The sequence below is a fragment of the Schistocerca nitens genome, chromosome 2 (assembly GCF_023898315.1).
Source record: "Schistocerca nitens isolate TAMUIC-IGC-003100 chromosome 2, iqSchNite1.1, whole genome shotgun sequence".
Lineage (NCBI taxonomy): Eukaryota > Metazoa > Arthropoda > Insecta > Orthoptera > Acrididae > Schistocerca > Schistocerca nitens.
This window is the reverse complement of record NC_064615.1, coordinates 1,063,343,089-1,063,364,721: the sequence shown is the minus strand read 5'-3', so window position 1 is coordinate 1,063,364,721 and position 21,633 is coordinate 1,063,343,089. Positions and strand designations below refer to the sequence as shown.

Here is a 21,633-nt window from a genome sequence, read left to right as displayed (position 1 = left end):
GGATTTCAAGTGCATGTTTTCATCTTCTGGCACATATTGCCTTATGCCTTAAAAAACAACCACAAATGAGATAATGCAGTACTGGTACTCCAAGAAAATTTATATCCTGAAAACCACACTTATAAGCTTAATATCAGGTTGGAGCCTTCTTCATTGTGAATCTGGACATACAACTGTGCATTTTAAGCAGAGTTATGTATTTTAGTATGGTTCATGAAATTCCGATGTTCTTGGAATATCATCTGAAGTCCTGTTTCTTTTATGCCATAATGTAAGATGTCTTAATGCTTTAAACATACAAACATAACGGCTTCATACATCATCGTAGCTGCACACACATAGTAACGACTGTTTTATGGCGGTCAATGGCAACTGCTGAAATGAACCTGTTTCTAATAGCTTGCAGGAAAATATTGTGAATGGTGGTTTGAAAAACGTAAATTTCCTTTTACGCAAGATGAATTATGTTGCATATGAAAATGTGTGATGAATTTCGTAAAACACAGTGTGTTTGACTCTCATTTAAAACTTAACATTTTGAGGACCGCCACTTAGAAGAATTTTGAGCCCAGAAGACGAGACATTTATGTCATTATTTAATATTTACTGGCACATTTGTGTGCTGTATCTTCAAGTGTAACACACATAAAACAGACCAATTTATGCCTGAAAGCGTAGCTTTTCTGGTGACTTATCGATCTATGAGATCAGTATTGTATGTGAAAGCGTAGCTTTTGTTGTAGCCATGCTTGTACATTAATTTAAACTATTAACTTTTTCTGCTTGTGTGTTCGCACTACTTAGCAATGATGTTGCTGTTGACTGACTACATCACATGTTCTATGCTCTGAATATCTGCTTTCATTGGCTGGCGAGATCACGTGACATGAGCTATGATTGACTTACAAAAGGGCATTGCAATCTCGATTTCAACACTTCGGAAACTAATGTACTGTGTTTGGTGGAATTCGAATTTATACTTTCGTAATATGAAAATATGCAGCGTACTTGTTGCTGCACATCAAATATCTCTCTTTTTTTCGCTCACGGTCATTTACTAATGTGCCGTGAAGTTCAAGCCTGTGCATAAAACCTTAACCCTTCACAGGATTGATAAGTTTTATAGTTCTGAGAGAAAGTATACTGTCACTTATCACAGACAAAGTGTATTTTCATCAGGGAGAAATTGTATTTTTAACTGGGACATCCAGGAAAAATCCAGGAATTTTTTTTTCCTTTTCCGCGTATACACCCTGTTTTGTACAAAGTCCAGCTTCAGAAGTAGAAAACACACACACACACACACACACACACACACTGTCACTGTTATCTCTGATACTAAGCCCTGACTGCAACCGTGTCGGGCATTTTCTAGCTGAAGTGGATAGTGGGCCAAGGATGAGTTGCATGCCTGTTCCTTCCCCCTCAAAGGCAGGGCCCCTGTGAGAGCAGCCACACAATCTACTGTCTGTCAACATGTATGGCCACCATCAGACTGGCCAGCAGATGATACTGCTTGCTACTTTGCTTCTCCATGGCTGTCCTGTTTGTGTCGATGCCCATAGTACTCTTCCTGTAGTGTTATTTACAATAGGCTGCTTGACAGTCTGACCAAGGCCAAAATCCAAGCATATCGCTCTGATCAGGGTGTCATTTTCATCCATCGGATGCCTCCTTAGTGCCCACATGTGACCTATTTTTCTCATCTTCGATAGAGTGGTGCTTCCATCCAAGATCAAGGCAGGCTATGAGGTTATCAACATCCGATTGTACATTCCGAACCTGATGCACTGCTAACAGTGTCATCATTTCAACCACACTCAAATGTCTTGTCAACACCCGGCCAAATGTGTAACCTGTGGTAGGGATGCACAAAAGGGCAAGTGTCCACTTCCTTCTCCCCACTGTATCAACTGCAATGGTGACCACGTCACCTCGTCTCAAGATTGTCCCATGTATCTTGATGAGTTGGCTGTCCAGGAGATCCGGGTAAAGGTAAAAGTTCCTTACCCTGTCACTTGCAAGTTATTGGCTAGTTGCAAACCCTGTGTTCCACCATCTAGCACTTATATTACTGTTCTTGCTACATATTGCTCCATGAAGGACATGGCCACACTGACATGTGACCTCAAATTCAGCTCTGAGGTTGTGAAATCACCCAGTGTCATGGTGGCTTCACCATCGCTCGTCCAGCTGTGCAACTAGCCATCCAACACTCACCTCACAGGGCTAAGTCACCAGCTAGTTGCAAACCCTGTGTTCCACCATCTAGCACTTATATTACTGTTCTTGCTACATATTGCTCCATGAAGGACATGGCCACACTGACATGTGACCTCAAACCGCCAGGCCAAAAAGGACAGAAGGGGTACTCGTGTGAAGACTTCCCATGTCCCTCCATCCAACCAACACCCAAGTCTTCCTCTGCTAACAGGAAAGGCTCAAAGAAGTCCAACAAACGCAAATGGTCTTCTCCTTCGCTGACTCGTAGGTCCTCTTCGGCAATGTTGGCACTTGATACCTCCACCCAGCTGGCCTCAGTGTCGCCAGTACGCATCACCGACCGTTTCTCTGCGTTGGACTCCGCAGGCCGACAACACAAGAAAGCCGACACTTCTGTGCACCTCATGGAGCAGTATCCTCCTGCCTCTGTCCCCTGTAGCAGCAAGTATTCGCAAGCTGGCTCTCGGCAGCTGCTGAGGTGACACCCCTTCCTTTTTTCCTCATGATGACTCTCCACAGCAATGCCTCGGCGACATGGTTACCATCGTCGCTGGCGGCGCAGCGTTCCTGTCTATCGTGCTTTGAAGGCGATAGATATTGATCTTTCTGGACAGTTCAATAAACAACAATTAATTGGAGGTCCAAACGTATTTCGTGGACTCCGTTTGAACTTTACATGTGATGTACAAGCCGTGTTTGGAGGTAGTACATGGCTGACACTTGCTGTAGTATGGGGCAACCATTGTGATTATGGTGGCCTTGAAGCTTTTCCAGATGCAAATATTCTTACATGGAAGACATGGAGTATAGCAGAGACAACAGGACTCTTAGCAAAAGTTCCATATGGTACACTTGTTCCCGGTATGCCATTTGTGTTGAGTACTAGAAGGAAGAAGAAACTAAATGCCGATGAGTATCTTTTTATATGGGCTAAAGTTGGTAATGGTAATTGTAAAATAAAGATAAATGGTGACTGTATGTTATATTACAGACAATAAAGTTTGTCCTACCCGAGAACCATCCTTATCTATCCCGTGAGATTATTTTTTTTTTTTTAATTAAAAACAATATTCACTTATAATTTGGTGGCCGTGCGAGTCTTGGTTGCTCGCTAGGTGGGTGACCTTGAAGCGGACTTAGCCGCTTCGCTTTTAGAATCACAGTGTCCACTTGCACTCTGCCTTCAGGATACAAAACTGTGTCCTCACGACTGTGACCCCTCGAGGTTGGCATTCCATCTCATGGGGGAGTTGTGGTGCTCATATGGGATGACGTTCACAGTCGACTCTTCCTCCCTGTCTACCCATCTTCAAGCTGTTGCAGTTCGCCTTTTCCTTCCTCACTTGACATTTTATCTTCGTATCATTTATATCCCTCCGCCATTCGATGTCACCAGGGCAGACTTCCTCCAGCTTACTGAGCAGCTACCGCAACCATTTCTGCTACTCGGTGACTTTAATGCACACCATCCCCTGTCAGAGAGGTGCACTCGACCTTCTCAATCAACTTAACCTCTTCTGCCTTAACACAGGAGCACCCACGTTCCTTTTCACTCGATGCACACCTATTCTCATTTGGACCTATGGGTCACAATCCATATCAGGTGGTCCAGCACTGGTTGTTTGGTCAAACAACCAGTGCTGGACCACCTGATATGGATTGTGACCCATAGGTCCAAATGAGAATAGGTGTGCATCGAGTCGAAAAATTTTATATTTTGTAGGTAAATTCCCCAATGTTTAGTAGCCACAAAAATATTTTTTTTTTATTTATTGTTTATTATTTTTAAATGGCCTCCATATTTGTTCCAGGCTGCATGCGTTTTTTCGTATTAGAGAGCATCTACATTTTTTTTACAATTATTCAGTAGTGGATTGTCCTACGCCTTTAAGATAAAATGCATTTAGTTCAACGCACTTTGCGCTACAAATTAACATCGTCACTTAGCTGAATGTATTCTTTAATATATTTTTAATAGTACAAAGTTATCAGCCACAAATTAAAAAAAACTCAATTTTTGAACAGTAGTTTTCCAAAGAAACATTAATTTCTCAAGTTTAATATTTTTTCTGCTGTTACACTGTTTGGTATAGTTACTTTTTATAGAGTATCAATGGTGAGCAGCGTACACTTTAAAAAATACATTATTTTAAAAACTATTTTTTTTTGAATTTTTCCATTTTGTGGCCTGCAATATCTCTGTTGGGGGACCAGATAAAAATCTGAAAATTTCACAGTTAATAGACCTTTATGATATCAAACTTCAGTATAAATTCCAACTTTGAGATTCAATTGGAAGTTATGGAAAAAATATTACGAACACGAGCCAAAAATACGTTTTTTAACATGTGTGATATCTGGTAGGCTAATTAAATAAAGTATACTAATTGCATAATGTAACACACCACATAACACTAGGTAATGATTATTTGTCGAAACAATGCTGTGGTAAATGTATCAGCAGGCTAACAATTGCATCTGCAAGCCTATACAAGTCTGATTGTTGTCTTCCACCATACACCAACAATTGTCTACTCACACTTGTTTAACTAGAAGTTCTTGAAGTGTGCTGTTGACAAATGGTGTCTCTGTGTTCTGTTGGTGTTATTATTAATGAAGCATGTCGTAAAAGTGTGTAATGGAGTGTATCCTAAAGACATTACTGTAATCGAAGATATTACTGTATCCCCGTACTGTGGAATAATACTTCAACAATAAAACTTAAAGAGAGAAAAAAAAAAAATAACTTAAATTTCAAAGGAAATGCACCATATACGACGACACACAGTTCTCATGCAAGCATCTGCCAACAGCAAAATGTGTCAAAGGCTTTAGAAAGACTATGCAATGCTTCATAACAACAAATTGCTTCCGATGAGCGTGAGGTCACAACTGTTTACATTAGATTTCGTTTTAGCAGTTATCAGTAGGCTCATGCGCATGCGCAGTTGAGTCGCGTTTGAGCAGTAGTTTCTCTCGCTTCCGGCTACAGGAATGTGGCTATTGGCTGTGCAAGCAGTTGCAGCAAGCAGCTAGATGCTACCGGGGGAAAGGGGGCGCCAAATTCATATTCTCGAGGGAAAAAAATACTTGTTTCACAAAGCCTAGCATCCAGCACACGTTTGTCTATCGATTATCCATATGATTTTGAAACGCTTCCCTGTGGCTTTTTGAACATTTTTTAACACATTTTAACTTGTTTTCTGTATGAATCATAAGTTGATTTTTGAAAGCGTGCATAGTATATGTGATGTGTCTGTCAGGAGAATCCTCGTCACATCTAGAAATAAACGTTCCGCAAACAAAAGGGGACGGGGCTGTATGAGATGAGCGGAGTAAAGCTGAATGGATGAATGCCAATCGCTGTCTGATTATGTGGTTGATTGGGTTTGCGAATGATCAGTGTTGTTATAATTACTAGTGAAATCCATAGATTCAGACTACCATAATGGAAATAAACGACTGACAGAAATAACAGGTGAGAAATATTTTGTACTATCTTCTCAGTGTACCCAAGAAAATGAAATTTTGACAGAAATTTTTTGGCCAGATCGCTACAATAGTAAGGACCAGTTGCACAGTCCCAGGCTAGCAGCCACTTCAGTTCTATTCTGGAAGTAACGCGGAAAACGTGTTGTATGAATGTGTAATAATTCCTAACCGGAAGACAATCGCGGGATACTAAACCTGTGATTCTGGCAGGGTTAGTGAAATTACTCAGTGAACAAATTTTGACAATGGCAGGAATAGCTGCAGAATTGGTGATGACAAGATTGTTTGTTAGAACGAGGAAGGAGAAGAAACGGGGACATCACACAAATTATGGAAGAATAAGAAGATTCCAAATTTATATAAAAAATTTTTAATACTACTTTTCGATCTTATGTTTGAGAATCTGGTGCGTATGAATGAAATGTGAAACTATCTCCTAACATAAAGCCTTTTGCTTGTAGTAGGCCTAATAGGCATTTGATATTGGCACTTCGTCAACTGTATTCTGTCATATTATAAAAATGACCATTTGTGCCAAAATAGTCTTGTTTATTTGGTGTGTCTTACAAAATTGCTCCAATATTAGAAAGGCATATTTTGTTTTATCTAGCAGACAGTGACATAATAGATGTAGTCAGATCAAGAAACCACACCAGTCTTAGGTATTATTTGTGTTAACACCTTTTTCCTTATTAGATGACAAAGTTTCGATTTTTCATGTAGCGAAACGTTTGACGAGCTTTGAAGTAATAGATTCTTTTGCAGAAAGGAAATCATGCCATGTAAAGGTGTAGCAAGATTAGAGAGAAAAAAATGCTAAGAGCTAAGGATTGAAGAAATGTGTACTTTCTTGCTTGTCTCTCTTCTTTATTGGTTTTATGTATCACATGTTTCATTTTATGTCACAAACAACAGCAAGTTATTAGCTAATAAAGAGTGAAAATTTTCTGAAGAGTTCTTGTTCTCCCGCTTATAAATGATCCCATCTGCTCTTTTTTTTTTTTTTTTTTTTTTTTTTTTTTTTTTTTTTTTTTTTTTTTTTTTTTTTTTTTTTTTTAAGGAAAAGGGGGGGGGGCGGGGGTAGGATGTCAAACCGGCCGACTGGGAGCAGGAGAGGCATCACAGGGCGTTTCAATTTCCACTGTCCTGAATATAGTTTGATGGCATCCATTACAAAATATACACCTTTCAATTCCACAGAGCGAAATACAGTGATATCCGATAGAAGAATGCTTTGTGAAGAGGCGTGGCACTGCACTTTGACACACTTAAGACCAAGTAACAGGTCTTACATTTCTTCGAACATATATTTTTTATGTTTCAGACTTTTCAGAAAGATGTGCGCTATAAGATGAACATATTTTTGAGAATTCGATTTTCTTAGTATTGACCCGATTCACAAATATCGTAGATCCGAGGCTGATGCGCAGAGCAGTCAGAGTTATAGTGGGTAGTCTTCACGTGACCCGTGTTTACATTTAGCGATTTTGCTGTTTCCCCTTCATTTACTCTCACGTCAAATGAAAACAAAACAGATATCTGTGGCAGGGTGCTATCAAGTGAATTAAAATACATTCACATAATTACGGCAGGCTAAAATATGTCATTTGTTTCAGATTTTATTTTATTTCCACATTTCTGACTGTCAAGCATTAATCACCTTGCAGAACAATGAAGTTATTTTTGTCTGTTTGCTAAAGAAATTTGACTTTTATCAACCTTATCCACAGAGGCAGTCAATGTATTTGAAACGAAATTTTTAATTCCACAGTACAGGCTAGTTTCAACTGTTTGCTGCATTTCAAGTGCACATTTTCATCTTCTAGCACGTATGGCATTATGCCATAATAAAGAACCAAACATGATATAATACAGTACTGGTGCTCCAAGAAAATTTACATCCCGAAAACCACACTGAAAAGCTTAATATCAAGTCAAGGTCTACTTCATTGGGAATCTGGACATACGAATATGCACTTCAAATATGCACTTTAAATATACACATTTTAGTATGGTTCAAGAAATTCTGATGCTCTTGGAGTATCCTCTGAGGTCTTGTTTCTTTTGTGACGTAATGTATGATCTTTTAATGTTTTACACGTACATACATAAGGGCTTCCTGCGTCATGGTAGCTGCGCAAGTGCGATGTCGCCTGTTATCTACGCTCTCTGGCAACTGCCGAAACGAACCTATTTCTAATAGGTCGCAGGAAAATATTGTGAATGGTGGTTTGAAAAGCGTTACTTTCAAAGTAAATATACTTTTGCATTAGTTGAATTATGTGCGAGAATGTACCATGAATTTCTTAAATCACAGAGCGTTTGAATCTCATTTAAACATCCGCTCTTTGATGACGAGCCATTTAGAAGAATTTTGAACCCTGATCCGACATTTATGTCATTATTAAAAATTTTGCTGACACATTTGTGTGATATATCTTAAAGTGTAACATGCGCAAATAAGATCAACATTACATGCGAAATCTGAGCTGCTCTTGCAGCTGATTAACCTTAGAGACCAATATTAAATGTGAAAGCTTTGCTTTTCTTGTAGCAACACTATGTATATTAATTTAAACTATTAACATTCCCTGTTTGTGTGTTCATGCTATGTAACAGTGATGTTGCTGTTGACTGACATCATCACGTGTCCTATGCTCTGAATATCCGCTGTCATCGGCTGCCGAGATCACGTGACATGAGCATGACTGGCTTACAGAAATACATCGGAATCTTGATTTCAATGATTCGGAAAGTAAAATGTGGTGTTTGGTGGAATTCCAATGTATACTTTTGTAATATAAAAATACGCAATGCACATGTTGCTGCACATAAAAGATATTTCCAAAACGTGTCTTTTTCTTTGTGTTTCATTTTCTAAAGTGCTGGGAAATTCTACGCCCGTGTATAAAGGATTAATAAGGGAAAATTTACTGTCACTTAACATGGAAAAAGTGTGTTTTCACCCGGCAGAAAGTGTATTTTTAACCGGGAAATCAGGGAATTTTTCTTCCTTGTTCGCGTATACACCCTGGTGTAATACGGTGTGGATGTTGGGTTCGGTGGCAGTGCTGGTGCCCCATCATGTGTATCGTTTCTGAGGCACCACTGCTCTTCCCATTTACATCCACCCCCCTCCTGTTCTTTCCTCTTCCTGCTGCCCGTACGTTTTGCATGATTGTCCCTTCCCCTTGACTGGGCTGTGCTGTTTGTGTTGTTCCTCCCATATTTCTGCCATCCTAGATCATGGACCGGTGACCTCACGGTTTGGTCCCTTCTCCAAAATCAACCATCTAATCATCTCTACAATTTTCTAGCAATACAACATCTCTGTCCACAACACCCTCATGGAACTTCCGACGTTATCCTTTTGGCCATTTGTGAGTATTGTGTGAAGGAATACACTGTAACACCCCTGTGGAGTATGCTCAAAGTTATTTCTATGTGTGAAGATATCTTTTCATTGAAAATGACATGTTGTGTTCTAGTTGCTAGAAACTCTTCAGTCCAGTCACAAAGCTAGTCTGATATGCCAACATTAGATTGTGCTATAAAATTTTTTCGAATACTTTTGTAAAGTTTGGGAAGTGAACTGCTGGTTGGGATGACCCTTCTTGAATAACAGCCTTTAGAGCACCTACGAAACGTATTTCTTCAAATGACTGATTAATTGTTATGGTTTGGGGTCTTCATAGTATACTAGGAACTGTTTTAATTACTGTGGAGGTTATTTCATCCCATTCAGTTGAAGTTTTATTTTTTAAAGATAATACTGCTTTTTCTACACATTTAACTGCAATTTTATGTTTAGTTAGAACTTTCGGCTAACTGAAGATAGGGACATTACCTAGATAGTCACTTAAATCAGCATCTGATTTTGATTCATTCATTCTGAAGGGTTTTCAATGAACTTGTCACCTGACTTAATTTTGGAGATCTGTGGATTGTCAGTTGTTTAGTTTAGATTGTATCATTTATTCTGTGACTTTGAGTTATGATTTGTATGATTCAGAATGAACTTTTTGTGTACCATTTCTTTTGCTGTCTTTATCACCCATCTACATATAGTTTTATTCTGGTTTACTTAGTTCATAATTCTACAGTTGTATTACTTTACAGTTCAGTGTGTAAATTTCTATTTCTAGTTCTAGACACTTTTATTCCAGCTGTTATCCATTTTAGTTTACTTATTTTTTATGGCAGACAACGGGGGGGGGGGTTGTTTTGTTAAAAACATGCAATAAAGCTTTCAAGAAATCTGCTGGAGTTTTTAGGGCTTGTTCTACAGTGTGCCAATGGCAAGTTTACTTCTGCTGTGCCAATAGCCAGTTTACTTCTGCTAATCATGATAGAACAAGATTATATGTATATATATTTTTTTTACTGAACTATTGTGTGTTGTATGTTTTCCATCTGGTGCCTTTATATTTCATAGGCCCAAACCGATACAAAATAATCAGAAATCCCTAAACATACATCAAATTTTCTTGTATCATGAAATTTGTAACTTGCCAGAATAGCATTTATACAAGTTGTAGTTCACCTACTCTCTCTTGTGAATTCTGTGAAGTTTAGCTTGAAACCAAATACTTGAATCACGTTAATAAATTGTGCAGATTTACTGGATTCATTTATTATGCTTATATTAAAATAGCAGCTATCTAATCCTTATCTTCTTCTTTATCGTTGGTGTCTGTAAGAGATTCCAGAGTTTAAATAAAGATATTTTTGTTATTTGTTTACCTGGGTTCTATATGTCAAAATTATTTCAATATTTTTGCCCCTCTTAATTCCAAACAGCAACTGTCAAAGAAAATATATTGTATGTTCATGATAGAGAAAATTAAAATCATCTGTCTTTAAATGTCAAAGAAATTTTAATAAGTATGCAGCAACCTCCATGAATTTTCTTACTCCTCAAAGGCTCTTACCTGCAATATAGTTCTCTAATTTATTAAGCATTTTGATGCAGGATTTCTTTAGGCTATGTTCTTTCAAGGAAAAACTGTAATATTTCTCCCTTCTGACATAAATTAATAGCTTAACACTCAATAGTTTTTACCTCCCTGCTATTTACATGTTTTATATGTAGGCCATAAATGCTTATGTTCATGAAAAAATGTACATTCACTTATACTTTTAAGTACAGCTTTTCTTATAATATTTTCACTTGTTATTTCATCAGGCAACTTGTCACCCCCACTACTCACATTAAATTCCCCTTACTATTTTTAATTTTTGCAGATGTCGATAAACATCTGGCTGAATTCTGTAGACCTTAAATTGTTCAAACACAGACCACCCTGTGGTAAACAGTCTGTGGTTTTGAAATGATTTGGATCTACAAATATTGTTGTTAGTGTATTACTCTCTTCTCTGGTTCGACAGTTTATTTTGTGTGCATATTTATCGCTCAGTGATCTATGGATAATGGTACTTATGGCTACTTGTAGTACCGCAAATATGTTTGTCACCATTTAGATCACACTTCTTGTTTCATTGATGATGATTTCTTCACTACAGCTTTGTGGTAAATGTGTTCCCATATGGGCAAAAACTGCTTTTTAGTCAGTGTTAGAATTAACACTTCCTCTTTGGCTTTGTTTTGCTTCCAGTATGTTTTTCTATTGCATATTTAGTTGATGAGTTTTTATTCCTCAGTGAACATTGATGGTGTATCTTGAAACTACAACATTTTAAATTGTGAAACCACTGATTATTATAAAATCATTTTAGACACTTTGTTTTGGAATGTGTGCACCATTTTTAGTGCTCCGTACCACAGTCAGTAAAAACAGAACCCTTATGGGACCACTTTGTTGTCTGTCCAACTATTAAGACACCTTTATCTCAGGAATAGGTAAGATCCCTTAGCAGTGTAAAAAGTAAAGCTTCTAAGTTAGTGCAATAAAAAAAGCCATTTCTGTCAAATATTTTGATACTTGCAAACTCACTCATCAAAACCTATAGGGTACTTCCTGTTGACCTAGAATCATGAAATGTGGCAAGAAGCAAGGTTTTATAGTACAAGTAAAGGGAAAAGTCCGAAAACTGTTATTTTGTAATTGTCTCATGAAAAAAATATTAATTTGTCATGCATTAACTGTATGTGTGTCCATTTGTCAAGATAATTTTTCTCAGGAATGAATAGACATAAACTGTTGAAATGTATGTCACATACTCTGGTCAAAGGTCCCATAACAGTGTAAAAAAATTTAAGCTTCTGTGTGAGTGGGTTTGACTGCAGTCTCCTCTGATTATGAGTGAAGATAATCCTGAAGGTGCTCCGGTCTTGTAAATACCTAATTACTCTCACCTTAAAGACATTAATGGGGGGAGGGAGGAGATATCTATTAGTAAAATAGCTACTTTTAGTTTCAGTGGGAATTTAATCCTTTGGTTAAATTTCAAAATTCCTTGTGGTTTGTCAAGTGTCAGTATCTATTACTCAGTTTCTATCATGATTAAATTACTTTTATTATTATAATTTAATAACTTAAATGATGTTTGAGCACATAGGATCACAAAAAATTACGCTCACTGATCTTTGAACTTTGATTCCTCTAACTCAAAGACTACTCAGCAGTGAATTTTAAGAAAGTTTAAATAATTGTGGTGCTAATTAGTGTAGCATGTTAACATGGCTCCAGAATTAATAAAGTAAATGCAAAAATTACAACACCAAATCTGCAATTAAACTAAAAGTTTAAATGTAAAACTTCAAAATCAAAATGTTCTTGAAAGTTCTGGAATTCCGAGGACCAATATCATGCCAGTATTATCATGTCACTATCGATATCAATAACAGGCAAAAATAATTGAGATTCTCGACTCCCGGGGTGGATGCACTATCTACATACATAATATACGCGTCTGGTGTTATTGTACATATTTTATTAATCGCTGTTTCACCAGGAAGACACTGGCTCTGCAAGATCCTTCATTATCTTACAGCATTGACCTCATAGCTATTCTTCCATAGAAGTGAAAACATGGTAGCCAGAGCATGCCAAGTCAGGACTGTAGTGATGATGCAGAAGACTTTCCCCATCAAAATTCTTAATTTTCCCCATGGTGACACATGCAGTATTAGGACGCATACGAGGCTGCAGTTTGTTCTTTTTGTCTACAATGCTCGATGGAGCTTCAGAGATGTTGAGATGTATTGGACAGCATTTATGATGTGGCCAGGTTCCAGAAAATCAACCAGAATGCAACCATCTGCATCACAGAAGACTGTCCATATTTTTCCAGTAGATCACTCTCTTCCTGCTCTTTTCTTATGGCTAATCCAAATCATGCCATTCGTTATTTTGATGTTTTGTGTACTACTCACCATATAGAGGCATATTGAGTTGCAGCAATCACAGTGAAAAGATATTTTGATTGTGCCTGACTGCAACTCAGCACCTCTACTATGTGGTTGGCTAGCAATCTTTCCTCCTCATAATATTGGTATTCCATATTGGACATTCTAGTTTCGGGCTATGAGTCTGTGAACTTTGTAGCTTACAGTCATTAAATACTTCTTGATAACTTAGTATTTCTGTTGCAAATTTTGTTGAGATTTCATTGACAGGTGACGTGTCTTTTGTCCATGAGCTCTTCAAGTCATGTGTTGAGTATCATGGAAACTGTTTGAGGGATACTGCTGCTTACGTGCTTGTGTTGCCATCTTTGATGTACTTCATACACGTCATAACACTGCTGTCACCTGTGCGCAAATGACCATGTGCAGGCTGAAGTCTTAAGGTTCATTTTTTTTCTCTTTGACAAGGATTTCAATGACAGCTCACTGCCAAAACAAAACAAAAGCCTGTGGTCACAAGATATAAGTTAACGACAATGCAGTATGTCAACACATAGTACAAAGTCTGTAGACTACATCTACATGTGTGATGGTATGATTTCATTTTAATTATGTCTTGAAACTGCAGTTCCAGCAAGGGGTTGCTTGTGACCTTCATTTTGAGCCTTTTACTTTTCCAGAACTATTTTGCAACTACAGGATGAGTTATTCCATAACACGATATAAAAACTATTGTCATACTCATTTTCTCTTTTACTACTGATCAAGCGTTTTTCCCCACTTTTTTATTAGATTAAAAGACAGGAAATAGGCATAATGTGAGCACTGTTGTATGTGAATGTATGAAATTTAGAAACTATTCTGCTTGTACAGTAGCGGTTACCCCTTTTTAAATAAATGATACTGTAATTTTGTTTATTTTGCTTATTTTTATCCAAGTATGTTTGTCGTGAGACAATAATTTTTTATCAGACTGTATTCACTGGTCTGTTGAAGATAGGAATAGGATGTGTACATGACAGCATCAGAATCAGTATTGTATTTTGTGTGCAGTGCTTTCAGAGGTTATTTGGTAGTCTATGCCTCTATAAGCAACACACGTGTCAAAGTGATAGTGATGAAGTTTTCTTATGATTTACTCTTAATGTTTTCTTGTGTTTGTAACATCATTCATGCTCAGTTATTTACTCAGCAACTGCTTTAGTACTAATCTTTATTTTAACAGTGAAATTGATAGAATCATGTTTTCTTATTACAGGGATCTTAAACCACCAAACCTTCTTCTCATAATGGGTGGAAAAGTACTCAAAATATGTGACTTTGGAACAGCCTGTGATAAGAAAACCTATATGACAAACAATAAAGGGAGTGCTGCTTGGATGGCTCCTGAAGTGTTTGAAGGCAAGTTCCTCTTTTTTTCACTATTAGCTGTAGTGATAATTATTTATACTTTCTGCGTAGACATTCATTTTTTGTTTTTCATTGTTTCCTGCTAATAATGAAATTGTGTAATTCAGAAGCTAGTCTAAAGGAGGTAATTAACCATATCATTTCTGAATAATCTAAGGATTGAATGTAACTATTCGTCAAATTGTTGAGGCTCGAACACATCAACTGGCACACCCGCCTGGTCTCTCTCTCCACCAGACAGCCCCTCCACCCAGGCCCCGTGACCCTAACTTCACTGATCCTGCACTCACTCTCTCCACAGTCTCGTGTTTGCTCCATTCTATTTCCTCCCCTTCCACTTCATTCCTCCAAGCTGTATGTGCTAAGCACAGCTCCATGTGCCTGTGGCCATAACGAGCTCACCAGTGCCATATTTTTATCCTGTGCAACTGTTGCCTCTCCCTCCCAGTTGTGAGCCACCTGTCCCCGACCATCTCTCTCTCCCACTACCTCCTCCCTCTCTTAGCTCATGCCGGTTGACATTCACCCCATTTTAGCTGCAATATCAGTGCATAGCTTTACATAGGGATGTGTTCTGTATAGGTCTGGAGAAGGATTTGTCTGAAACCCAGAAATGTACTTTGTAAACTGTTGACAACTCAATGCGTCTACCATATGGTCAGTTGTTATCTTTACTCCTTAAAATATTCATGTTCGACTAAGAACTTTCCGTATCTTGTTCGTATCATTTTTTATGAATTCGTCTACTTAAAAATATTTAAAAAATTCAATAAGTCTATGGGAAATACCATTCAAATTTTGTGGACACAAATACATTATGTGATCAAAAGTATCCTGACACCTGGCTGAAAATGACTTACAAGTTCATGGTGCCCTCCATCGGTAATGCTGGAATTCAGTATGGTGTTCGCCCACCCTTAGCCTTCATAACAGCTTCCACTCTCATAGGCATACATTCAATCACATTCTGAAATGTTTATTGGGGAATGACAGCCCATTCTTCACGGAGTGCTGCACTGAGGAGAGATATCGATGTCAATTGGTGAGGCGTGGCATTCCAAAACATCCCAAAATTGTTTTGTAGGATTCAGGTGAGGACTCTGTGAAAGCCAGTCCATTACAGGGATGTTATTGTCATGTAACCACTCCACCACAGGCCGTGCATTATGAACAGGTTCTTGATCGTGTTGAAAGATGCAATCGCCATCCCCGAATTGCTCTTCAACACTGGGAAGCAAGAAGGTGCTTAAAACATCATGAGCAGCCGCTCGACCATGAAATCCAAGTTTTCTCCCTTCCCGCTTAACTGTCATAATACTTACAGTGGATCCTGATGAAGTTTGGAATTCCTATGTGATGGTGTGGATAGATGTCTGCCTATTGCACATTATGACCCTCTTCAACTGTCGGCGGTCTCTGTCAGTCAACAGACGAGGTCGGCCTGTAAGGTTTTGTGCTGTATGTGTCCATTCACATTTCCACTTCACTATCACATAGGAAGCAGTGGGCCTAGGGATGTTTAGGAGTGTGGAAATCTCACTTACAGACCTGTGTCACAAGTGACACCCAATCACCTGACGACGTTCGTAGTCTGCGAGTTCCGCGGAGCACCCCATTGTGCTGTCTCATGATGTCTGACGACTACTGAGGTTGCTGATATGCAGTACCTGGCAGTAGATGGCAGTACAATGGACCTAATATGAAAAACATGTTGCTTTTTTTAGGGGGGGGGGGGTCCGGATACTTTTGATCTCATAGTTTACCATTAGAAATAAAGCATGAGTATGTGTCAGCAAATGTCAATAAAACTGAAATCTGTTGTGTCATTTCGCTCTTGTGTTTCTTCTGTAACTCATTGTTTTGCTCCAATTGCTGTGATCTTCTTCAGGAGGCTGAACACTGTCAAACAGTAGTTTTGTGTTCCCTTATAAAAGGGAGGATCACTCCATTTGTATGAGCAGGCTGGGCATTATTAAGTGGTATTCATAGTACCCTCATTGACAGGCCATTGTTTCTGTTTAAGTACTTGCAGTCAGGTTGACAAACAAGTATTAGTGGTTGTTGCTCTTATTTATTTCAATAAGTGACATGCTTTTGTGACTTAACTGTGTCAAGAGAGGTGGAGAGGAAAGTGCAAAAGGTGTAAAAGAAGTCTGTCTGATTTATAATATAAAAGCTGCCTAAAATGTAGACATATTTAGCTGTGTCACTTCTGTTTAAAAATCATATTTTATAAAATCATATTCAACATGCACTATTATTTTGTGACTTAACAAAACATTGAATACATAATTTAAACAGCTCTTGTCTTGATTTTGGCAAATGTGATAGTACTTACAGTTAACTTACTTCCCATAGGTTCTGGTATTATTATTATTATTATTACGATTATATAATGGTAAGACAGAGATTTAGGAACCAGGTTTTAAATTGTAAGACATTTCCAGGGGCAGATGTGGATTCTGACCACAATCTATTGGTTATGAACTGCAGATTGAAACTGTAGAAACTGCAAAAAGGTGAGAATTTATGGAGATGGGACCTGGATAAACTGAAAGAACCAGAAGTTGTAGAGAGTTTGAGGGAGAGCATAAGGGAACAATTGACAGGAATGGGGGAAAGAAATACAGTAGAAGAAGAATGGGTAGCTCTGAGGGATGAAGTAGTGAAGGCAGCAGAGGATCAAGTAGGTAAAAAGACGAGGGCTAATAGAAATCCTTGGGTAACAGAAGAAATATTGAATTTAATTGATGAAAGGAGAAAATATAAAAATGCAGTAAATGAAGCAGGCAAAAAGGAATACAAACGTCTCAAAAATGAGATCGACAGGAAGTGCAAAATGGCTAAGCAGGGATGGCTAGAGGACAAATGTAAGGATGTAGAGGCCTGTCTCACTAGGGGCAAGATAGATACTGCCTACAGGAAAATTAAAGAGACCTTTGGAGAGAAGAGAACCACTTGTATGAATATCAAGAGCTCAGATGGCAACCCAGTTCTAAGCAAAGAAGGGAGGGCAGAAAGGTGGAAGGAGTATATAGAGGGTCTATACAAGGGCGATGTACTTGAGGACAATATTATGGAAATGGAAGAGGATGTAGATGAAGACGAAATGGGAGATAAGATACTGCGTGAAGAGTTTGACAGAGCACTGAAAGGCCTGAGTCGAAACAAGGCCCTGGGAGTAGATAACATTCCATTAGAACTACTGATGGCCTTGGGAGAGCCAGTCATGACAAAACTCTACCATCTGGTGAGCAAGATGTATGAGACAGGCGAAATACCCTCAGACTTCAAGAAGAATATAATAATTCCAATCCCAAAGAAAGCAGGTGTTGACAGATGTGAAAATTACCGAACTATCAGTTTAATAAGTCACAGTTGCAAAATACTAACGCGAATTCTTTACAGACGAATGGAAAAACTGGTAGAAGAGGACCTCGGGGAAGATCAGTTTGGATTCCGTAGAAATGTTGGAACACGTGAGGCAATACTAACCTTACGACTTATCTTAGAAGCTAGATTAAGAAAAGGCAAACCTACGTTTCTAGCATTTGTAGACTTAGAGAAAGCTTTTGACAATGTTAACTGGAATACTCTCTTTCAAATTCTGAAGGTGGCAGGGGTAAAATACAGGGAGCGGAAGGCTATTTACAATTTGTACAGAAACCAGATGGTAGTTATAAGAGTCGAGGGGCATGAAAGGGAAGCAGTGGTTGGCAAAGGAGTGAGACAGGGTTGTAGTCTCTCCCCGATGTTATTCAATCTGTATATTGAGCAAGCAGTAAAGGAAACAAAAGAAAAATTCGGAGTAGGTATTAAAATCCATGGAGAAGAAGTAAAAACTTTGAGGTTTGCCGATGACATTGTAATTCTATCAGAGATAGCAATGGACTTGGAAGAGCAGTTGAACGGAATGGACAGTGTCTTGAAAGGAGGATATAAGATGAACATCAACAAAAACAAAACGAGGATAATGGAATGTAGTCAAATTAAATCTGGTGATGCTGAGGGAATTAGATTAGGAAATGAGACACTTCAAGTAGTAAAGGAGTTTTGCTATTTAGGGAGTAAAATAACTGATGATGGTCGAAGTAGAGAGGATATAAAATGTAGACTGGCAATGGCAAGGAAATCGTTTCTGAAGAAGAGAAATTTGTTAACATCGAGTATAGATTTAAGTGTCGGGAAGTCATTTCTGAAAGTATTTGTATGGAGTGTAGCCATCCATGTATGGAAGTGAAACATGGACGATAACTAGTTTGGACAAGAAGAGAGTAGAAGCTTTCGAAATGTGGTGCTACAGAAGAATGCTGAAGATAAGGTGGGTAGATCACGTAACTAATGAGGAGGTACTGAATAGGATTGGGGAGAAGAGAAGTTTGTGGCACAACTTGACTAGAAGAAGGGATCGGTTGGTAGGACATGTCCTGAGGCATCAAGGGATCACAAATTTAGCATTGGAGGGCAGCATGGAGGGTAAAAATCGTAGAGGGAGACCAAGAGATGAATACACTAAGCAGATTCAGAAGGATGTAGGTTACAGTAGGTACTGTGAGATGAAGAAGCTTGCACATGATAGAGTAGCATGGAGAGCTGCATCAAACCAGTCTCGGGACTGAAGACCACAACAACAACATTATTATTACTTTGCAGACTTATTATAATTGCTTATTTGCTATCACCAGACTTGCATTGTGCACTGTACAAATTAAGATGTGTCGGAATTATTGTAGTTCCCCCCCCCCTCTCTCCCCCTCCCTCCCCCTCCCTCTCCCACCCTTTCCCACCCTCCCCCCTCTCCCCCTCCCCCCCTCTCCCCCCCTCTCCCCCCCTCATGCATGCATTCCCCACCCCCTCATACTCCCCCTCCCCCTCCATTATCTCCTTCAATAAACTTAGGAGGGTAGCCATAAAATTCTAATTATCACCAAAAACAAAAAAAGATGGTGATGGTGTTAGTCTTTCTTACATAATCACCATAACCCAGAACCTTTGCCTTTCGTAGAGAAGTGCTCTTAACACCTAAGCTACCCTAACATTACTCACGACCCGTCCTCACAGCTTTGCTTGTGCCAGTACCTCATCTCCTACCTGCCAAACTTTGCAGAAGTTTTCCTGTGAAACTTGCAGGACTAGCACTCCTGGAAGAAAGGATATTAAGGAGACATGCGTGTCTGTCAGCCACAGCCTTGGAGATGTTTCCAGAATGAATTTTTCACTCTGCAGCAGAGTGTGCACTGATATGAAGGTTCAGGTAGTGGTGGAAGTAAGGCAGTGAGGACAGGTCTTGAGTTGTGCTTGGGGAGCACAGTTGGTAGAGCACTTGCCCATGAAAGGCAAAGGTCTTGGGTTCGAGTCTCAGTCCATGCATTTGTAGAAGGTGACAGTACAACCAGGTAGATGATAACTGAAGCACAGTTTTCTGCACTGTGAAAGAAAATTTGTGCACATTGGGTCCCCCGCCAGTGGATTTCAAAGTACAAATGAAACAGAATTGGCCTGTATATGCAACACCAAATTATTACAGTGAAAGAGATTATATTTCTTAACACACCATTCCCAATCTGAATCAAAGCAATTATCCATGGAATAGAAGCATTGTTCCTCTTCAACAAAGAAAAGCAGTGAGGGTGACGGGGGAGGAGGAGGAGGAGGAGGAGGAGGAGGAGGAGGAGGAGAAGAAGAAGAAGTTGAAGGTGATTGCATCAACATACAATATTATGAATACAGTGTTTTGGAGCATGAATACACCGTCACTTTAAGACTGTAAATGCCAGTCCTACAGTACTACTCTGGGAACCATGACAGGACTTGGACTGTTGGCAGCAGGCATGATTCTTCTGGATGGCATTTCCCACCTTCATACAGATAGGCAAATGTAGGGATTATTGAAAAAAAGATCATTGCTATTTATGGGAAATAAATTCTTGTATCAACTCACAGCTGATGTTGGTATCTTCAGTTCTAACAATACCTACCGAGCGAGGTGGCGCAGTGGTTAGACACTGGACTCGCATTCGGGAGGATGACGGTTCAATCCCGCGTCCGGCCATCCTGATTTAGGTTTTCAGTGATTTCCCTAAATCGCTCCAGGCAAATCCCGGGATGGTTCCTTTCAAAGGGCATGGCCGACTTCCTTCACCGTCCTTCCCTAATCCGATGAGACCAATGGCCTCACTGTCTGGTCTCCTTCCCCAAAAACAACACAACAACAACAATACCTAACTTTACATCCCAGAATTCACATATATTCTCCATCATACATTGCTGGATTTGCACTTGTGGAAGAAAAGATGATGTTGCAGCTACCTGGGGGCTTTTCACTAGCAAAGTGTCGTTCCAGAAGAAGGAATGTTGGGGAGGGCTATTCTGCCAGACAATGTCAGGATGATGGACAGAATCAGCTGTAAATTGTGAAAACTCAGTGTGAAGACTACATACAAATGTAACTCTGGTGTTCTGATAGTGTCTCAGATCAACAAAGGACAATACAGTCTCACTCAAAATGTCAGGAGTATACTTGTGGAAAAGTCTATGTTGGAATGACTATACAGTGAATCAGTAGCAGATCATTGAACATAAACTTTTTTACAGATTGGGACAGGTGCAGCATGATGTGCTGTGAGATATCGACCATGTAATAAAATTCATCATCGTGTAGGTTCTCAGTGTGAAGAAGAGCTACCACACCCATTTGTTCAGAATAGCCATCGAAATTCATAAACATGACAGTAATTGTAACAAGAAAGAAGAAATCATCAAGAAAAATGTATCCTGAATTTCCGTGCTGCGTTGAATCACCCTTGCAAATAACGATGGAGGAGCTACAGTGATAATGACTAGGGAAACACCCCCATGGACATCAGCGTGGAGAGTATGTTTAACCTCCACAGTAGGCTCGACTCCAGTCTGCTACCAGTAATGGAGGTGATTCTTTGAGAATTCTAGTCACAATGCTGGCAAAACACTAAACAAACATCAGCTGAGGCTCTGGAGACAAAACCCAAAAGGCTGTATGCCACCTTTTTTCCTGGTCTTCTTTCTTACAGGAGAACTAGTTCAGCAAGCTGTGCTGGAGGACTTCTGTGAAACATTGAAAAGAAGCTGTAATGCAAAATTGAAGCTCTGAAGGTTGGTTGTGAATCCTGTCTTGGTGACTTAGAGTAGCCTCTAAAAGCATTGACCACAAATTGCAAGGG

At 39.1% G+C, this 21,633-nt stretch overlaps 1 protein-coding gene across 1 annotated transcript in view; it reads left to right on the top strand.

Annotated features, from left to right (window-relative positions):
* The window catches only part of LOC126237436 (mitogen-activated protein kinase kinase kinase 7-like), a 169,148-nt gene that overhangs the window by 24,267 nt on the left and 123,248 nt on the right, over positions 1-21,633 (top strand). The window contains exon 4 of the mRNA XM_049947551.1: positions 14,283-14,425. Coding sequence (XP_049803508.1) covers positions 14,283-14,425 — 143 coding nt within the window. The remainder of the gene's footprint in view (positions 1-14,282; positions 14,426-21,633) is intronic.